At 33.0% G+C, this 21,232-nt stretch overlaps 2 protein-coding genes across 4 annotated transcripts; both read left to right on the top strand.

The window, feature by feature from the left end:
* The first annotated feature begins 1,181 nt into the window (after positions 1-1,181).
* LOC113862617 (pre-mRNA-splicing factor prp12) lies at positions 1,182-15,092 on the top strand. 3 transcript variants are annotated; one of them, XM_027495693.1, is made up of 15 exons: positions 1,182-1,566; positions 1,730-1,864; positions 2,012-2,091; positions 2,273-2,356; positions 3,518-3,602; positions 4,007-4,167; positions 4,317-6,261; positions 6,925-7,235; positions 8,241-8,556; positions 8,711-8,866; positions 9,444-9,582; positions 10,168-10,244; positions 11,456-11,595; positions 14,043-14,151; positions 14,380-15,092. In XM_027495693.1, exons 1-15 carry the CDS (start codon positions 1,399-1,401, stop codon positions 14,572-14,574), a joined length of 4,101 nt encoding a protein of 1,366 aa, XP_027351494.1. In that variant the 5' UTR covers positions 1,182-1,398; the 3' UTR covers positions 14,575-15,092. The 3 variants fall into 3 exon arrangements, with proteins under 3 accessions (XP_027351494.1, XP_027351496.1, XP_027351495.1); XM_027495695.1 differs by having other exon boundaries at positions 8,711-8,870; positions 9,481-9,597; positions 14,380-14,883; XM_027495694.1 differs by having other exon boundaries at positions 9,444-9,597; positions 14,380-14,883.
* A 3,420-nt stretch (positions 15,093-18,512) lies between these two features.
* Positions 18,513-19,810, top strand: LOC113860981 (strigolactone esterase D14-like). Its single transcript, XM_027493571.1, has 2 exons — positions 18,513-18,928; positions 19,378-19,810. Exons 1-2 carry the CDS (start codon positions 18,540-18,542, stop codon positions 19,808-19,810), a joined length of 822 nt encoding a protein of 273 aa, XP_027349372.1. The 5' UTR covers positions 18,513-18,539.
* The last annotated feature ends 1,422 nt before the right edge of the window (positions 19,811-21,232 follow it).

The raw sequence follows: 21,232 nt of genomic DNA on the forward strand, positions 1-21,232 counted from the left end.
AGTTTGCTGTGTTTCATTTAAATTTAAATTATTTAAATTTTTAAAAAAGATGTAAAAACAAAAAAAAAAGTCTCTGTTTATCTAAAAAGAATCAAGGGAAGATAGATATTTTTTTTTAAGAAAAAACAAAAGAAAAGTAAAAATAATATATACATAAGATAATAATATATAAAGTATTAAATTTTAAGATAATATCAATATTAAATTAGTTATTCACATAATGCAAATACATATGAATTCTTTTAACGTTAAATCTATAAATTAAGTTTAACATTTAAATAGTTAAACGTAAATTAAATAACAAGTTTATTTATCTAACTAATTAATTCAGTTTGACTGAACATCAGTTATTCGACAAAATAAAAAACAATAATTTTTTTATATTTTTTTATTCTATTCTTTTTAATCCAAACAAAGCACGGGAGTTATCATTTTATTTCAAATAAAATTTCATTTATCCTTTATATTGTGCAAAGAATTTCTATCTTTTGCTTGGGTTCATTTTTAAAGGCCAAAAAATTATTTAAGCATTTAATAAATTATTATCAATTAAAAAATTATAAATTTAATTATCAAAATTATTAAAGTATCCATTATAGTAATCTTTTCACATTTTTTAAATAATATGAAATAAAAAATTATAAAAGACCAAAAATTATCTTAATACGTTTAAAAACTCTTCCAAACACCTTTTAAGTGCAGTTTGAAAATATTTGAATGAAAAGATAAATATAATCAATGACTAATCTAAAAAATAAAAATAATTATAATAGAAAATAAATAGAGCTGCTGCTGGGAGACACTCGTGAGAAGATAAAATACTGAAAAAGAAAACTAAAACACTAGAAAGTGACAAAGCACCTAAAAATTTTACAAAACACCATCAAAATGAAAAATGGGAGAAATATACTTCATTTCCCGCATTTATGTGTTTTATTTTTCATTATTTCAAATACTTACACTTAATGGAAAATGAATCATCTTATATCTAAAGCTTACATGATAAATTATTGTAAAAAATGATATTTATTTATTAATAAACATTGAATAAATAAAATCTTAAAAACTTTAATAAAAAGAGATAAATAAAGTTTTTAGGCTAATTAATAGTGTAAAAACAGTGAATAATAGTGTCTCCCCCTTTGCCCCCCCCCCCCCCATCTTGTATTATTACTATTACTGCGATTTGAGTATGAATGCAGAACAACAAAAACGGAAACGAAACCCCTCTTCTCCTCTTATTCTTCTTCGTCTACTGAACTTTGCACAGTGCATCAGCATGTTCATCTTCACGCGCCAACACATCTAGTCTCAATGAACGCTATTTCGAGCTTTTTCTTTCTTCAATTTCTCGGGAAACAATCAATCATCTCAAACCTAAACTCCAACTAATCGCGAATGGCGGTTTCCGAAGAAGAATGCTCTTCGGCGAAGCCTGGTCCCTCTTCGCCTTCCTCCTCCTCGCGTTACTACCTCTCTAAGTGCGTTCTCAGAGGAAGCGTCGTTCTTCAGGTCCTCTACGCTCACATTCGTTCTCCATCTTCTTACGACGTCGTTTTTGGCAAGGTCCTCCTTATTTTTCTCTTCGCTCAATAAACGTTTAAATTTGTGTATTGCTATTATTTCATGGTGTAGCTCAATCGAACTGAACTGTGCTTCTCTTATTATCACTCACTTTATTTGATTAGGATTAGGATAACGTGCTGCTCCAATTCGTTTGTGATTTCAGGAGACATCTATTGAATTGGTGGTCATTGATGAGGATGGTAATGTTCAATCTGTTTGTGATCAACCTGTTTTTGGCACCATCAAAGATCTTGCTGTGTTGCCCTGGAATGAGAATTTTCGTTCACGTGATCCCCAGGTGTGTTGCTTATTTTACCACTCTGGCTAACTGTTGTTTTTTATTTTCTTGTTTTGATTTAAATGAAATTAGTTTGGTGTGTGTGGATAGGTATGTATATTTTTTTGCCATGGTTGGGTTTCATTGAGTTCTCTTCTTGTTCTGTAGTTGTGGGGTAAAGACCTTTTGGTTGCTACATCTGATTCTGGGAAGCTGTCTTTGCTCACATTTTGCAATGAAATGCACAGGTTCACCTTGTCTTTGTCTCTCTTTTTTTTGGTCTGTATTGGTATTTGGTACAAGGTATTATTGGGGAGTATATATGCTTTTGGTTCGTTATTGCATCGTTATAACATGATAACTGCTTATTACACGTCAGGAATGTTAACTTGTTAGAGCTTTCATCTTTTTCTTTGTGCATCTTTGTAGGTTCTTTCCTGTAACACACATTCAACTGTCCAATCCTGGAAACACAAGGGATCTTCCTGGAAGAATGCTTGCAGTTGATTCCAGGTGATTCTTTTCTGGTCACAAAAGAATGTGATCAACTAATAATAACTGTGTGATCCACATGTATACATCTTTTTTTTTATAAAAAAAAGTAAAATTGAAACGTTTCATTTCATTATGCATATGAATTAAAAGATTTTCCCCCATCTCTGTAGTACCTCCTCTGATTTCAAAGAGCTTAATCTTTGGAATTATAGTGCTTTCATTTTCTACTATGTTCTTCAGTGGCTTTCGTTCATTTTTGTTTGGAAATCAAAACTTGGCTCTTGGTATGTTTGGAGCTCTGCAGTTTGGGTCATATGTGTCCCATTTAAAGGAACATGAGGGATTTTTGTGATCTATGCAACACTGGTCTGGCCCAAAATTATATGCAAATCACTTTATGCCAGTGTGGTATCAAGACCTCTTTCTTTTTAAGATCTATTGTGATGTACTGTGAGTATTAGAATAACATTTTAAATTACATTCAGTATAAATGTGAAACTATTGATAGACAAAAACATGACAAATCATCAGAGTAACTAATATTTTTCACTTCCTGTAAAAACTTTTAACTATTTTTTTCAACATTTGGCTTCATATGTTTTGTAAAGCTTTTTACACTGCTTCAGTGAATCAAATTTAAAATATGCCAATAAAGCAGTACCTAATGCTTAGTGAGGTAATTCTTTATAGGTTAAGTTAATTATTTATTAGCGATACATGTTGCTAATAGATTAATAGAATAGAGATCTAATTTTATAATTCTTTGGCTAAGATATGCTCTTAACTACATATTAAAGTGCATTTCTGGATTATGTTTGTTCGTGGCCAACTCTCTTAAAAACTTAAGCTGGCAGGTGAAGGCTCATGAATTATTTTATATGTAGCGCATTACTTCATGCAAGAGTTCTTTGAGCTGGAAGCATGGACAATGCACAGGCCCAACTTACCTTTTGTTGAAATTTGGCTTTTATTTAGAAGTTTGTGAGCAACAAGGATTAAACTTTTGACTGCATGGTTAAAGAGATTTGGGCCATGTCAAGGTCCTACTCTTCTGAAAGCTTAAGCTGTTGGATGAAGACTTGTGAACGGTTTTATATTTAGCAGTGTTAAATTGGATAAAGAGAAAAAGCATGGTAAACTTTTGTGAATATTATAACTCTAGTGCTTCTCTTTTTGCAGTGGTTCTTTTATTGCTGTCAGTGCTTTTGAAGATCGGCTGGCTCTTTTCTCTTTGTCAACAGCCAGTGGTGATATAATTGATGAGGTCCAAAACTACTGTACCATCCTTTATTTTAGAAAAGCTGCATGTGAGCATCGGTTGGCAAAATGCATACATGACTATAATAGAGGGCAGTTTTGCTGGTGGTATAGACTATATTGTGGCAAACTAGATGTACATATAGGACAGGGTTTTTGGTGGTGTCATCATTATGGTGTTGAGCTAATGATTTTTGGTCAATCTTCAAAGAGATTGGAATTTGGAAGGATCTAATGTCTTGGTTTCTTTTATTAACCTTTCATTTTCTTTACTTTTCATGAATCATGATATCCTTACTAGTAGCATTATATATTCACCTTTTTTGTATTTTCAGATTTGTCTACTTTTGATAAATTTGTTCCTTTGTTTGAAGAAATATTCTTATGCAATCTTTCTTGCCTCAACTCCAGAGAATAGTATATCCTTCTGAGAGTGAAGGGATTGCGAGTACTTCCAGAAGCATCCAGAGAACGAGCATACGTGGTACCATTTGGAGCATGTGCTTTATTTCACAAGATTCCAGACAACCAAGCAAAGAGCATAATCCTGTGTTGGCTGTTATTTTAAATAGGTATAGTGATTCATATGTGGGCCACTGCCAAGAGTTTGTCTCAAGTCTTGAAGACATCTCTATAATGGAAGTCAGCTTCTTTTGTTTCTTCTGTCTTTGTTTGCAATGATGTGTACGTTCTGAAAACCAGGCTTTTTTTTGCCCTACAGGAGAGGAGCACTTCTAAATGAATTGCTATTATTGGAATGGAATATTAAAGCACGTAAAATCTTTGTTATTTCTCAGTGTGTTGAAGCTGGGCCTCTGGCACATGACATTGTTGAAGTTCCAAATTCTGGTGGACTTGCATTTCTATTCAGGGCTGGTGATGTTCTCTTAATGGATCTTAGAGATCATCGCAACCCATCTTCTGTCTGTAAGACAAACTTAAACTTTTTACCCAATGCCATGGAAGAGCAGAATTATGTGGAAGACTCTTGTAAATTACATGATGTTGATGATGAACGCTTTAGTGTTGCTGCCTGTGCTTTGTTGGAGCTGAGTGATTTTGATCCTATGTGCATAGACAGTGATAATGGTGGTGCTAATTCTGGTTACAAGTACATATGTTCGTGGAGTTGGGAACCTGGAAATAATAAAGATCCTAGGATGATCTTCTGTGTAGATACTGGGGAATTTTTTATGATCGAAGTTTTTATTGATTCTGAAGGCCCTAAAGTTAATCTGTCTGAGTGTCTCTATAAAGGACTACCTTGTAAAACACTTTTGTGGGTTGAAGGTGGATATCTAGCTGCCCTTGTAGAAATGGGGGATGGTGTGATCCTGAAATTGGAAGATGGAAGGCTATGTTATACAAATCCTATTCAAAACATTGCACCAATCTTGGATATGGCAGTTGTGGATTATCATGATGAGAAGCATGGTCAAATATTTGCTTGCTGTGGTGTGGCACCTGAGGGGTCATTAAGGATTACTCGGAATGGTATTAATGTAGAAAAACTCCATAGGACTGCTTCTATATATCAAGGGGTAACTGGTACTTGGACTGTACGAATGAGAGTTACTGATTTGTATCATTCTTTTCTAGTTCTATCATTTGTTGAGGAGACCAGAATATTGTCAGTTGGCTTAAGTTTTACTGACGTCACTGATTCAGTTGGTTTCCAACCTAATGTCTGTACGTTGGCATGTGGCCTTGTGAATGATGGTTTGCTTGTTCAGATCCATCAATCTACTGTTAAGCTTTGTTTGCCCACTAAGGCTGCTCATTCTGAAGGTATCCCTTTATCCTCTCCTATTTGCACATCTTGGTGTCCAGACAATGTGAATATCAGTTTGGGGGCAGTTGGGCATAATTTCATAGTTGTGTCAACCTCTAATCCGTGCTTTTTGTTTATCCTTGGGGTTAGATTGCTATCAGCTTATCAATATGAAATTTATGAAATGCAACATTTGGTACTGCAGAATGAATTATCATGCATTTCCATCCCTGGACAAAAAAAAGAGCAAAAACAATCAAATTCATCCATTTCACCAAAAAATGATAGTTGCACCTCTTCTTTTCAAAGTGGAGTGGATGTCAATAAAACCTTTGTTATTGGCACACATAGGCCTTCTGTGGAAATTTGGTCTTTTGCACCAGATGGAGGAGTTACAGTAGCTGCTTGTGGGACAATTTCATTAACAAATACAGTGGGGACTGCTATAAGTGGCTGTGTACCTCAAGATGTACGGCTTGTAGTTGTTGATAAGTATTATGTTCTTGCTGGATTGAGGAATGGAATGCTCCTTCGCTTTGAGTGGCCGGCAGAATCATCTCCATCACCAATAAATGTGGTGGATACTGCTTTATCTTCTATTAATTTGGTAAATTCTGTGACTCATGCTTTTGACAAGAGAAATGACCTTCCTTGCACGCTTCAATTGATTGCTATTCGTCGCATTGGCATTACTCCAGTTTTCTTGGTGCCCCTGAGTGACACACTTGATGCTGATATAATTGCTTTGAGTGATAGGCCTTGGCTGTTGCATAGTGCAAGACACGGCCTTTCCTATACTTCTATCTCATTTCAACCATCCACACATGTGACTCCTGTATGCTCTGTTGAGTGTCCAAAAGGAATATTATTTGTTGCAGACAACAGTTTACATCTGGTAAGAAAATCATACTACAGTAGCACTTGATGCCACATTTCTTTCTTCCACTATTTATTTGGTTGCACTATCTCTTATAACTTATAGTGGATTGGAAGATACTTGCAGATGGCAGATTTAAATGCATAGAGAAGTCTTGGGATATATTATATGTGTTGTCTTACTGCCAATAGTTTAGTTCATGGTGCTGGATTTGAATTTCTGTTTTGGGTTATCTTTTCTACTCTTTTGTGCATTTGAATTCCTATTAGGCAGAGGACTTCCTTTCCATTTCAATCAGCTAGTCTCCTAATATTATTGGTTGATTTTCAGTGTCACGGATAACTTTTGTTTTATTTATATGATTTAGATTACACACTCAATACAAAATAAGAAGCATATGGAGCCTGTTAGGAAAACCGAATGAACTCTGTTCTGCAGGAAGTGGATTTTCTTTTGCTTTGGTAAAGTTGCTTTGGGTATAGTTTGTTTATCTGTTCTAATGTGGAGACAAACAAGTCTATACATTTTTGGTGATTGGACTGATTTTGTTCCCCTCTTTGGATATCATTCCTTACTGAGAAATAAATACTGTTTTCATTCCTTGTTTCATGTTGTGTGTGTGCTTCTTTTTGTCTGTGTTGCTGTCTTGACTTATACTGTATTCGTCACTTGATGCCTTAGGTGGAGATGGTCCACAGCAAGAGACTTAATATGCAGAAGTTTCATTTAGAGGGCACTCCACGGAAGGTTCTGTATCACAATGAAAGCAAGATGTTGCTTGTGATGAGGACTGAACTGAATTGTGGTACATGTTTGTCTGATGTATGTTGTGTGGATCCCTTTAGTGGGTCAGTACTGTCATCTTTTAGATTTGAACTTGGAGAAACAGGAAAATCCATGGAATTAGTAAGAATTGGAAGTGAGCAGGTGCTTGTGGTTGGAACTAGTCTGTCTTCTGGTCCAGCCATAATGCCCAGTGGTGAGGCTGAGAGGTATAACATTTAGCTTCCTTGTATTTTTATTTTCCCTCTTGCTTTATATCACGTACTAATCAATAGGAATTATTTCCTCTTACTATAAAATTGCTGGTTATGAATCTTTCCTGAACTGCATATGGCTTGTATGACTTAAATGAGCTAAGCTGATGGTCAGCTTGTTGCAAATTCTTTCTCAGGGAGTGTAGACATCTCAAATCACCAAAAGAAGAGTTTGAATCATGCTTTAATGTCAGCTTTGAGTCCCACAAATGTGCAATAATGCAATATTTGTATGTTAAAGAAAAAATATACCCAGCATAATTGATAAATTAAACTTTATGTAATAATCAGTAACTGCCTACTCCAGCATATGCCTTATTGCCCGTACCACAGCCAATATAGGATGTCAGTTAAAATCTTTGTTATTCTTCATGAAAGTGTCATATTGTCAATTTGCTTGAGAGTGGCAGTGTATTATTCTGAATTCAAATACTCCTTTCCTGACAGATATAAACAGAAGGGCACTAAGAATCTTACAATGTGATATATAGCATTTAAGGCTTGTATGTTGCATCTCACCTATCATCGTTGGGGGAAAAAATAATAAGTGCATTCTAATTTCATAGAGTATCCCAAACTACAATTTTCCATAATTAATAAATGCATGTAGGTATCCCAAACTACCGTAGTTTTTGTCCTCCAAGATTAACTCTCTTTTTACACTACTAATTTAGGTACAATAATTTTGGAAAACATCCTACAGAACTCGATTTGGCTGCATCCTTAAGGGAAACGTCATTGTCAAGCATTATTTTCCAATAATAATGCCACAAAGTGCCAGGGGTGGAGTTTTCAAATATATTTGTTTTGCATTTTTATATGTACTTAATCCTGTAGTGCATGTATATGATGGATGGTGAAACAAGTCAATGTGTTCATACCATTTTCCAATAGTTCTAGTTTTGGAAATTTATGCACTTCAAAGTGATTACATATTCTAATAGGATGCTTCTATGGCAGTTGCAAGGGTCGTCTTCTTGTTCTCTGCCTTGATCATGTGCAAAATTCAGATAGTGGCTCAATGACGTTCTGTTCCAAGGCAGGTTCATCATCTCAAAAAACTTCTCCATTCCATGAAATTGTTGCATATGCTCCTGAACAGCTATCGAGCAGTAGCCTTGGCAGTAGCCCTGATGATAATAGTTCTGATGGCATCAAACTTGATGAAAATGAAGTTTGGCAGTTTCGACTGGCTTGTGCAACTAGATGGCAGGGAATGGCACTTGCAATCTGTCCTTATCTTGATCGTTACTTCTTGGCATCTGCCGGCAATACTGTAAGTTGCAAAACCTGTGCCTTCTCTCTATTCATTCTGTCACTTCGTCACTGTCCCATCCTTTCTCAAATTCTCTATCCACATGAGGTTTTTTATCTAGTATCTGCATTTGGTTTACATAGTCTACTCATGAAGTTACTTTCTTGCTATTCAGTTCTATGTTTGCGGTTTCCCAAATGACAATCCCCAAAGAGTGAGGAGGTATGCTATGGGAAGGACGCGTTTCATGATAACATCTTTGACTGCACATTTTTCTAGAATTGCTGTTGGTGATTGTCGTGATGGTATCCTTCTATTTTCTTATCATGAGGTGAGTAGTGATGGTTGTCTCTACTTTTTTTAAAACTAAATTAAAGGAAAATGAGGTTTGCCTTGTATTTAATCTCCTTGGTAGGTATGCAAGGAGATTGGAGAGCAGTTATGTACTAATGTTTTGTTTGTTTTCTGTTTTAGTTACTAAGGCTAACATATTAAAGTTATCCTTTGTATTCCTTTCCTAATAGAAGTTCATATTTTTTGTGCCTCATATCCCTCTCTTCATTTCCTTTTGTATTAAAATTTATCATAAGATTGAGGTGCAAAAGGGGAAGCACTCATTGGCATGTTCTGTTGCATGTTTCTTGTTCTTGACTGTCATTTTTTCCCCTTTTATTCTTGGTCTTGATTTCTTCAGTTGTTGAGGATTTCTTATCGTCTTTCATTTGTATCTTTTTCTTCTATGTTAATAAAATCTCTGTTTATTTTTTAAAAATATTTATCTTGTAATGATTTTGCTTCCCAGATGATTATCATGGTCCTCTTCTATTGATATTTTGTTATGGTTTATGATGTTTCTTTATTAAGAAAAGCCAATGCTGAACTTGTTTAATTTGTATCTTCTATGCTAGGAAGCAAGAAAATTAGAGCAACTTTACTGTGATCCAGCACTGAGGTTAGTCGCTGATTGCATTCTCATGGATGCTGATACAGCTGTTGTTTCAGATCGTAAAGGAAGCATTGCTGTTTTATGTACAGATCATTGGGAAGGTAACCCTGAACTAAGCCTTCTGTGTAATTTGATTCTTATTAGGCACTTTCTAAACTAGGGGTTACTGTCTGTCTTTGGAATTTTATTTTCTCTGGTACCAAGGTTTGAAAAATATGAACTATTATGTTTTGCTACTAATTAGCATATTCATTTATGTTATTTCTGGTTGTGCTAGGTTTGAACTTAATAAGAGAACATCAAATCAAATTTTGTTGAACATTTTGCTCGCTCATATTATAGATTAGTCTTCCTAATTAATGGTGGAATAAATACAATGTCATTATGTTGAAGACCTTGTGGTTTTGTATGGTAGCTAGCTTTTTTCACAGCTCGAGTATGCCCCCACCTTTCATATTGTGAATGGATTGAGCTGTTTGTACCATGCTTAAAGGTGTCAATTTTTGCTTAATAGATGTGCTGTTACTATTGCCTCGTTTCATTTTGCAATGGACAATGGTGTTCAAGAGTTTTAAAGAACCCTATTTTTATACTCTTGGCATACTTAAAGCTATTTGTTCATTATTTTATATTCCTCCATGAAAACAAGAATTTAACCATATTTTGTTAATGCTTTCCTGCATCAGAAAATGCAAGTCCAGAATGCAACTTGACATTAAGCTGCACATATTTCATGGCAGAGGTAGCCATGAGCATCAGGAAGGTATATCCTCTAAATGTCCTGGCAGAACAGTTATTAATATGCATTAGATGTCATCATCACCTTTTATTGAAATTTGATTTGAAGCAGAGGTTGTCAAATGCCGATGAAGTGTGTTGTAATCAATCACCATAATGATGCGAATTACTCTGCAAGAGATAGTTTCGATATAATATTAGATTAAAATGTTCAATAATAGTCAAGGTCTATGCAAACAAACTCATGGAGCTTTCATAAACTTGACTAGTAGACTCAACAAGTAAATTTGTAAGAGTTTGCCTAATACAAAAATTAGTAATTCAAAGTTTCAAACACCCATCATAATATCAAAAAAAAAAAATCTAATACTACGTTCATAATAACATTCAACATTCCAACTTAAATAGTAAAGCAAACCAAAATAACAATGTATAATAATATAAGTTAAATCACAATGACAGTTAAATACTTGAAGACTTTGAATCACAAGCTTCAAAATATCCATAAGCAGCCAATAAACCAAACATAGGTTCATAGGTCCGTATACATAGTATATAGATTAGACAAATCACAATTCCAAGATGGGTTCTCTGTTCAGTACACAAACAAAGCAGAGCTTGCTGTTTTGGGTTGTTCCTCTCAGTTGGAGCTTAGGTTATTCACCTTGTTGGAGTTGGGTTCACCTTGTCCACTTGTTGGGTTGGCTACCATGTCGCCTGCAGGCTTGCAACATATTCATCAGAGTTGAGTTCATCCCTTTGTGAAGTCTTTACAGGCTGGCATCTTCATCAGCACATTTTTTTGAAACTAGGTTATGATGCTGCAGAAACTGATACTTAATTGGAATCCTGAAATTATTGCAAACAAAATATTAAGCCACACTTTTTGTTCATGAATATATTATAAAGGAGTCAAACTCTTTGAAAAATGTTTCAATGTAGCCTTTGCAATGACTGAACAAATGTGTGTTGGTGCATCATCTCATGCTTCATTGTTGATATATTTTTTGTGACTGGCGTGAAGGATTACTCTGGGTTTTCCCAAAACAAAAGTGCTCTGGCATGTTTCACAAGCTCTTCCATTACTATCCATGTGTTTTGATGTCATATCTTGGGAAATCTTTACTTTCTATTAGATTCCTCACTCTTAGGACATTAATAAGTGTTCATGTATTCCTCTTGGATTTAGTAATGTTTTGTTCTGTAACTTGCCAATTTTTTAAATTATTATTGCAGGGCTCATATTCATACAGACTTCCAGCTGATGATGTTTTGCAAGGTGGCAATGGCCCCAAGACAAGTGTTGATTCACTACAAAATACTATTATTGCTAGTACTCTGTTAGGAAGCATAATAACCTTCATCCCTTTATCAAGGTACCAATCACTTTTGGCAGTAAATCTTAATAAATATCAAGGTGAATAATTGTTGGGTGTGGTTTGGCTGTTGCCTGGAACTTTTTATCATGCATGGATGCTGGTGAGATAGTATAGCAGTCTAGGCCTGGCCAATTGAGTGCTTGAAAGATTTTGTAGACAACGTTATCTAGCCCCTGTGAATAGTCTGATTGGATTAGGATAAATTTTGTCTCAACATAGTGTCTTGTTCTTGATATCAATCTCAGGTAAAAAATGAAATATTTTTTATTATCAACTCAAGTTGTTTTTTTTTGTTATGATTTAAGTACATGGACAGAGTCTAACACGAAAGATCAGTCAGTTAGGTGGGAGAGTCTCATGACTTCAGTACCACATTAAGCTTTATTTTGCTTAATGTGGGACTTGTAACAGTCTCCTCTTTTAAGAGTTGATGTCCATGATATCTTCATTCTATCGACACTGATCTGATGAGAAGCCGTTTCTTTTTTATAGTTTCACTCCCCCATTAATTTTTGGTACATTACACCTTAATCTATCCTATAAGTAGCCTTTTTTGACTTCGTAGCTGAACTCTTAAAAAAACACCAATTATTATTACTTAAGTACATAAGTAGAACTCAACTTAAAAGACTAGTCTATTAGGTAAGAGAGTTTCATGATGTAAGTTCCACATGGGGCATTTTTCTATTTTACTAAATGTGTGACTCATAATAGTTTTCTTCTTTAATAGATTAAGGCAATAACTACTCCCTATAAACTGGATAGAAGTTTTATAGGGTGATTTTTATTAAAAAGAAAAATCATTTGTTACTGTTGGGTGAAAGCAAGAGATTTTCTCATTAGTCGGAATGTTAAGGTAATGCAGAATAAGCCCAAATATGTTACTCTTCAAAGCTCTTTTCAGAATAAGCCCATAACCAACATGAGCCTGAAGTTTTCTTCATAACCCGTGGAACTTCTTCGGAGTGATTCTGTTCCGTCCTCATTTCATAAGGAACCTTAAAAGTGACTCTATTACATTATATTCCATCCATATACTAATTCTATCCATTTAATATCCTTAGTTTTGGTGTCAATCCAAAAATTCATCATATAACAATCCAAAAATTGCAGTAGAAAAATAATCCAATTTTGAAGCTGTATTTCTGGGAAATTTGCTAGTTTTTTATACTGTACCAGGATTTTTTTTCGTATTTCTTTAATTGAGTTGCACCAGATCTACTGCAATTGAGAAGTATCTACATACATACCATCTCATCTTATTTTCTTTTACAACTACAGTCCAATTACATGGGGTGGATGAGCCTTCCGGCTGTTATTCAGATATTTTATTGTCTTGATGATGAGATGGTTGACCATCTATTCCAATATAGGAGCTTTAGTGGATTTCTTGCATTCTAGTGATTTAGTGTTGAAAATTACATGAAACAGAGAGTAGAAACACTATGAATCACATCTAAATCTACACTTGCTTGTGCTATGTTGTGATTTGTTTTTCTAATTAGTTAGGATCGTAGTTATCAATAGCGGCGTAGTGGAGCGGAGTGGTGCAGTTCCACCATGGCAACCCTGTAGCGCTGTGGTTCAGTGTTGCTGCTGTTGCGTCGCGAATAGCGGCCGGAAATCACGACTGTAGCTGCTGCTATTCTGTTCTGTTTAAAATTTCTGAATCTGTCCTTTGTTTTTTTAACATTTGGAGCTTTTAAAGGGGGGAAATATTGAGATTTCAGCCCCCTTCATTTTTTGAATCTTCTCCCTCCCTCTTACAGACCCTAGCCCCTCAACTCACCTTTCAACTCTCCTGTCAGCTCTCCTCTTATTTCTCCTTTCATTTACTTTTCTCTGTTTTTTCTATTTCTTTCTCTGTTTTGATTCTCCAACTTTGTTTTGTTTCAAATTTCAAAGCTTCAAGTAGAAGCAATGGCTGCTCCTCCTGCACCCTTTGCTTTTTTTTATTTATTTCCTTCTCTAATTTGAGTTTTCCTTTTTTGTTTTGTTCCAAATTTGTATATTAATTTTATATTTTTCAGCATGTATGTGTGTACATTAAAACCTCAGAATAGCGGTCATCCCGCTACCGTTATCCCCGCTATAGCATTTTTTAGGTTAGCCGCTCTGCGCCGGTATCCGGAATTGACTACTATGGTTAGGATTATGATTAGTATAAATAAAGATTAGTGCTCTAGGTTTTATAAACACATCAATACTTGGTAATACATTTCATTACACAATAGAATATTACACAAAGTCTCCTTTCCCTCTCTTCTCTCCCTTGAACCTAAAATCCCGTGATTTCAGCTGTGTTGAAATTTTAGACAGTGTATTGACATATTCAATCTTCATCTTTCAATTGATTGATGAGTTTTGGTTTAGGGAGATGCTATAATCCTTTGGTTTGGTTTTGAGTTTTGACATGTCAGAAACATTATTTATGCTGTGTGTAGGGAAGAATATGAGCTCTTGGAAGCTGTGCAAGCAAGACTTGTTGTCCATCATTTGACTGCGCCTGTTCTTGGAAATGATCATAATGAGTTTCGCAGTCGTGAAAATCCAGTGAGGACTTTGGTTTACTATCTTATTTTGATTTATTTTCATTTCGTTTTTCCTCTTTAATTTTTTTTTTAAAATTAATTTACAAAGTACATACATGCACACTGATTGAAAATGGTTGAGACACAAATCACACAATACCTTACACGGAATAGATTTGATCATTCACATCCTTGATTTGTTCTCTTGATCCTTTAATCTTCATGTTTGCTTACATCTGTTTTATATTAGGTTGGAGTACCCAAGATACTTGATGGTGACATGTTGACCCAGTTTCTGGAGTTGACGAGCATGCAGCAAAAGATCATTTTGTGTTCTGAGCCACCAGATATGGTTAAATCAAGTTTGAAGCCATTACTACCCCCCCATGTTCCTGTAAATCAGGTGGTTCAACTTCTTGAACGAGTTCATTATGCTCTGAACTAAACACACCTTTATTCCCCGTTCCATGTCTTTTTTTTTTTTTTTCACAACGATACGTGGAAAGTGGAATATGCATATGCAGTTCCAAAAATATTGTCCGTCAATGGTTGCTTACCTTCCTGCCTGACAATGTGTTGTCTGATATGGAACATGTCACCCCCATTGATTGTGCAAAGCTAACAATCACGGGAGAAGGTTCCTGCTCGTCAACAACAGCTGCACAGTCAGCATGACACTTGGGCAAGGTCTCAGCCCTCTTCTAAACAGAGTCTTTTGTCTCTGTTCTTGTTGTATTTTTCATAAATTATACAGTAGGAAAAGGTCTTTGGCCCAATAAATTGTACATTAGCAAATTTAGTGAGAGGAGCATTCTTTTTTTTAGGAGTTATTGTATATTCAATAAAATTATTTTTGTGAGATTTTTAGTCTCTTAGACCTTGTATAATTATCCATTACTCTCGCTTAGGTTTTTTTCCCGGCGTGTGTGAAACACTTCAAATGAAATCATCATTTTTACATTCCTTTTATTGTGTGATCTGGCTATTTGCACTTTTGGACCTTTGCAGTTCTGCCGCTTAAAATAAGGTTATTTTCACTGTCGTTGGATTTGCGATAAATGAATTGTAATACAGTGTGCTAGTTTTCTCTCTCCCTCTCTCTCTCTTTATACACGCGCGCAAAGAGACCATAAAGAAAGAAGAAATATACAAAGAAAACTATATAGAAGTATAGATCCCTTTGGTAATATGAAATAGTAAATCCCTTAAAAATATTTTCTTTTTCTAAAATCAAAGAGAGGGTAAAAATACTATTATGAAAGTAAACTAAGTAGGGTTTAATTAATTATCAAATTTGTGTGTCGAAACATAATAGGCGTTCATTTGGATGATAGAATCGCAATTGCAGTTACTAATTTTTAGTTGTAATTCTGTTAAAATTAAGGTTGATTAATTTTTTTTTTCTTTTTTATATTTGGGAAAAAAATTTGAGATTATAATTCTGTATTTAGTTGGATTTCTGATTCGAGGATGTCGGTAGCAGCAAGAGGTCCCCACTCAGTGATTTGTAAAATATGTAAGCCACAACATGAAACATCAATATTAACTTTTTCCTTTTAGTGCTTGGAATTGTAATTCTTAATGTCTAAATTAAATATAATTTCAACCAATTTTGTTATTTCATGAGAATCCGATTCAATTAAAATTTCAATTCCAGTTCCAGTTTTTTTATTAAACAGAACAGTTGGATGCAACTGTACGTTTTCTTTTGTCAACGGATGCAAATGTACGTTAAAATCAATATTGACTATTGAGCCGAATTCCTCATTATGATTGTCAAATTGAAAAACATAAGGAAAAACAAACCTTGATAGACGTAAAAGAAGGAACTTGCTAGTCAGTGGAGATTTGTTTAGATTAATCAGTCCCTTTTTATTAGGTAAAAATATTTTTCCCGCAATTTTAATTAATATTACATGCACAAACAATCCTGATTATTATTACCATCATTTATCTTTCACATTCTCTTTCTCATTTATCTGTAAAGTGTAGATAATTTTTCTGTTCAAGTAGGCTTTTCATATTAGTATATACGGTAGCAAGTCCTGATCTGGGAACTTCGAAAAGCTTCATGTTTGTGGTTTGTATATTGACAATCAAACTAAAATACATTGAGAATCTTACACATAACAAAATGTCTAGTCTTACGAATCTAAAACATGTTGACCTCTCAACTACGTGAATCCCATGAACCACATCAACATTATCTGAATCTAGCATGTTTCTCATGGATTGAATATACCTTGCTATTGCATTGCTATGTCAGTGATCAATGATGTTCTGATGCACAACTCTTGCATACTTTTGGTCCCACTCTAAGCTGTAGAAGCAGTCCCAAAATAGAAATAAAATAAAATGACATATTCAGTGTTTGAAGCCGACAAAATAGTCAATCCAATACAAAGAATCAAGTGGTGTCGATATTGAAAAAGACGTAGTTTCAAATGTCATACTTACTTTAAATTGGCAAAGATGGTCAACTCAATACAAGAATTAAGTGTTTTGGGTGAATTTCTAAACTTTTTTATGTGATTTTTAAAACAAAAATATTGTTTATGTTTTACTATAATACTTAAAAAGATTATTTTCTTTGAACAGCTTTTTTATATTGTAAAAGGAAATCTATTTTCAGAAACTCGAAAGGACAATGCAGATAAGTTTATATGTATATAATTTAATGATTACTTTTTGTTTAGATGCAGTATTTATAAATGTCCCCTTTGTCTCCCTTGAAAGTCTCTTGGTGTTATAATAAAGATATTTTCCTAAAAGCTAGAAAGCATGCTAATTTAAAAAGAAAATTGAGAAACACGTTTTCTTTAAATGCTAATTAAAACATATAAAAAATGTAAAATGAACTTTTATTAACATGTGTTTTTTTTAGTAGTTATCTTTTTAAGAACTCATTTAAACATGCCAAAAAAATTATATAAAACTTAATTTAAAATTTATTCTGCCTTTCGTCTTATATGTATTACCTATTTAATCACTTTAAGAATTAAGTAATTTAGTTAATCTAATTAGCTATATTAAATTTATCAATAATTTACATAATTTTAAAAAATTATATTTCATCTCTTTTCATTTAATTAGTTATATTTAATTAAAATATTATAAAAAGTAGTATAATAAGTACATTAAAATGAGTTTTACAAAAAGATCAAAATAAACTTCTGATAAAAGTTTTCTGCAGAAAGAAACAGACATAAGAGTAAATAAGAAAATGTTATAGGGCCAATAACGAGTTACATGATGTTGCCATCTGAGTCTGAGTCTGAGTCTGAGTCTGACCTCAATAAACATAAAAAGGCTGCAAATTTCATTCATAATAAATTCGTTGGCCAGCAAATCTGTTGATCGCATTCATGCTGCTTTTATTGGGTCTGCAAACATATCACATTTCACACATCAAATGGAGCTGTTTACATTACCGTGATGCACGGCAATTACATTTATCATATCAATTTTTTTTGTGATATTTAAAATTGTGAATGGCTAAGATATATACCACAGTTGCATGTTCCATCTATCAATGCCAAAAAAGTTTTCTCTTGTCATTTATACATTATTTAAAGACTTTGACAATTTTATGTATATTATTATACCCAAATTAATTACGTCAAATTAAATTCTAAACATTACGGCTGTCATGTGAAAAAAAAAAGTCAGACTATATATTAAAGTTTATAATCATGCATAGATATTTCATATAAATAAAATTTTATTAAATTAAAACTTATATTTTTACTTTGGTTAACCTGATATATTTTTTTATAAGAGACATTTAATTTCCAAACCAAAAAGTGTCCACAACATAGAGTTAATCTTTAGCAATTTATTTATACATAAAACTCAAACATAAATTTTACTTAAAGATAATTAAACATGTGTAACTTAAATCAATCGTTCGTAAATAAAATTTATTTAATATTGGAGAGTTATTTTTAATATCATTTTTATACTCTTGTAAAATATCAAATAATTTAATAAATATATATTTTAACGTGTATCTTAGAGCATAATAATTTTTTTATTAAAAATTATAGTATTTGATACTATTAATATATTTATTCTGTAATTTTTAATGAAAATTTATTATGTATAAATAATTATCATATATTTTTAAACATGTGTTAAAAAAAACTGATAAATAAAAGAAAAGGAGCAAATGCAGAACTCTTTTTTAGTAGATATAAAATTAAAATAAAAAGTTGTATAAAAGTGACGTGAAAGTGGCATAATGCTACCATTAATTTAAGCACTTTTTAGCATCTTTTTCACACTTCTATTTTTGGGATGAGCAAGTTGTCCTATATATAGCCCACACAACTCTATTCATGTTGTCACAAGCATTTCTTAATCACTTCTTCCTTCAACTATTACGTTGGTTAACTTGGGCAACGACCAAACATGGGAACAACATGTGGTTATGGAGGAGGCATGGCTTGTGCCCTAAATGCTAATTTTTATGGAAATGGAACCCAAACTTTGGTCCTATCTCACGGATTTGGCACAGACCAAACAGTGTGGCATTATCTTATTCCCTTCCTTGCATGCTACTTCAAGGTGTTGGTTTTCGATCTGGCTTTCACCCCAAATGTAAATTCCACCCTTTATGATTCAAAAAAGTACTCAAATTTCGATGGATATGCTCATGACTTGGTGAGTCTTCTTGATGAGCTCAATTTGAATAAAACTATATACGTGGGTCACTCTATGTCAGCCATGATTGGATGCATAGCTGCAACAAGGAAACCACAACTCTTTGAACATCTAGTCCTATTGGGTGGTTCTCCAAGGTGATCACATTCTCTATTTATTTCTTTTAATTAAGCATGTATTGGTTGATATTCAACATAGTTTCTGCTTCTAAAAAAATGACATCTTTTTAAAATTAGCTTAAAATTTTCTTAATCTTTATATCATAAAATGCAAATAAAACGTTCTTTTAGTTTTGAAGAGAGGATATAAATATATTGTAAGAAAAAGTTTTATAATAAAGAGAGATAGAAAGAAAAGATACTAAGTATGAGATAAAATAGTTAATGTCATAGAAAAAGAATGTATATAAGAATATGACTTGGTACATCATTGTTACTATATATATATATATTGATAATGAAAACGAATTGATAAAATTTAAATAAAAACTTAAAAAATGTCATGCTTTCAAGCAACAAAACCATATTTAAGGATTAATTAATTGTTTCATAATGAGTATATATTTACTCATGTCTGTTGTCTATAGATACCAGAATGAAGAAGGATACGAAGGAGGGTTCAATGAGCCAAAATTAGACGAAATCTTTGAATCAATAAGCAAAAACTTTTCTAAATGGGCTCATAGCTTTGCTCCAGATGCTGTTGGTGTCAACAATCCTTCCGCGGTTTCTGAATTTGAACACAGTCTACTAAGAATGAACCCAAGTATTGCATTAGAAGTTGCTAAAACAATATTTTTAAGTGATCTCAGAACGATTCTGCCACAAGTTCATGTGCCTTGCACGATAATTCAGACCAAAAACGACACAATTGTTCCCGTATCTGTTGCTTCTTACATGAAGAAAAATTTGGGTACTCATTCCGAAGTCAAAATTCTACAAACACAAGGCCATTTTCCTCAGCTTACAGCTTATTGTTTGTTGTTGAAAGTTCTTAGGGATTCATTGTTTGTGAAGTGACACTAAAAGGTGTGAGATGATACTATTAAGATTAATTTAATTTGAAGCTAAAGCATGATTCTGCATTGTAATTTTTTTAACCATCGATTATAAGAAGTGATATTGTCAAAAATAAAGAGAACAATTCTTAATGGATGCCAATTCGTGTTTACATTCTAATATTGACTGATCCAGCTTGCAACACTTTGTATTTTATCATTAGTTTTTGAAAATTTATCATTGTTTTTTTAAATTTTAATAAAAGATAATTATTTGTCTATAATAAGTTAATTTAAATGCACACTAAATATATAACAGCACTGTAATTGTGATCAATAATACAGCTTTTAACACTATTGTTCTTAACTACACCATAACAATTTATGCAGTTCTAACTGCATGTTGGATAGGTAGCAATTACTAATACTCAAAATGATCACTCACCTCTCTGTTTAAATTACATTTTAGCTTAAATACATATACTTAGTAACTTGTGATTTTAAGTGCAGAAGCAAATGCAAGATTAAAAATTCATTTTACAAATTTCAAGTATATAAACCGGATCTAAATATAGTCTATTATAGCTTATAATTAATATTGTACTGCGCAGCAACCAACAAAACCCAAAGTCATCAAGTAGAAGCATTGCCAGAACAAAATGGTAAAGAAATAATGGTATAATAAAAAACCCAAAATTAATTGTAATTAAACCACTAAACATTACTACATCGTCTAATATACGATCTCACAACAATGAAAAGCAATACATTCATCCCGTCTTTTATTGAAAAGAAAATATCAAAATATCATTAGTTAAATTTAATAAAAACTTTCATTATCATTTGTTTAGTACTATAAAAACATTAAACCAATAATATAAAATAAAATATCAATCAAAGATAAAGAATAAGAGTATGATTATTTTATTTTTAAAAATAAAATTTAAATCTGACCCAAACCCGAGCATTGGTAGGTGAGTTTATCACTAAAATTTTTTTGCATACATAAATACTTGAACTCACGATCTTACTTAAGCCGACTAAGCTCCATTAATTTTTAACACATTTTTTGGCTTACTTATACAATATATATATAGAAATATATGTATATTGGAAACTTTACACAACTTTAAACATTTTTTATTAACGCATAATAGCTGTTTAAATTTATTATTTTGAAAAATAAATAAACAATTTTGGTAATTCCTTAATAAAACTCAATTAAGTCACTCTCTAAAAGTATTGCTGCAAATGGGAAAAACGAAACTATAAATTGGAAATGGTATCTGAGCCACCTTTCTTCTCTTTGTATTATTTGTTTGTTGGTCAACTTCATCTCTTCGTGTTAAAGCTCACCAATAATTAAATTTTTTTTAAGCCCGCACGGCCCAGAGGCCAACAATCAACATGGCTAGAAAACTGGCCCAAAGCTAGCCAATCTGGC

Source organism: Abrus precatorius, unplaced genomic scaffold (assembly GCF_003935025.1).
Source record: "Abrus precatorius isolate BTA unplaced genomic scaffold, Abrus_2018 Scaffold3, whole genome shotgun sequence".
NCBI classification, from domain to species: Eukaryota; Viridiplantae; Streptophyta; class Magnoliopsida; order Fabales; family Fabaceae; genus Abrus; species Abrus precatorius.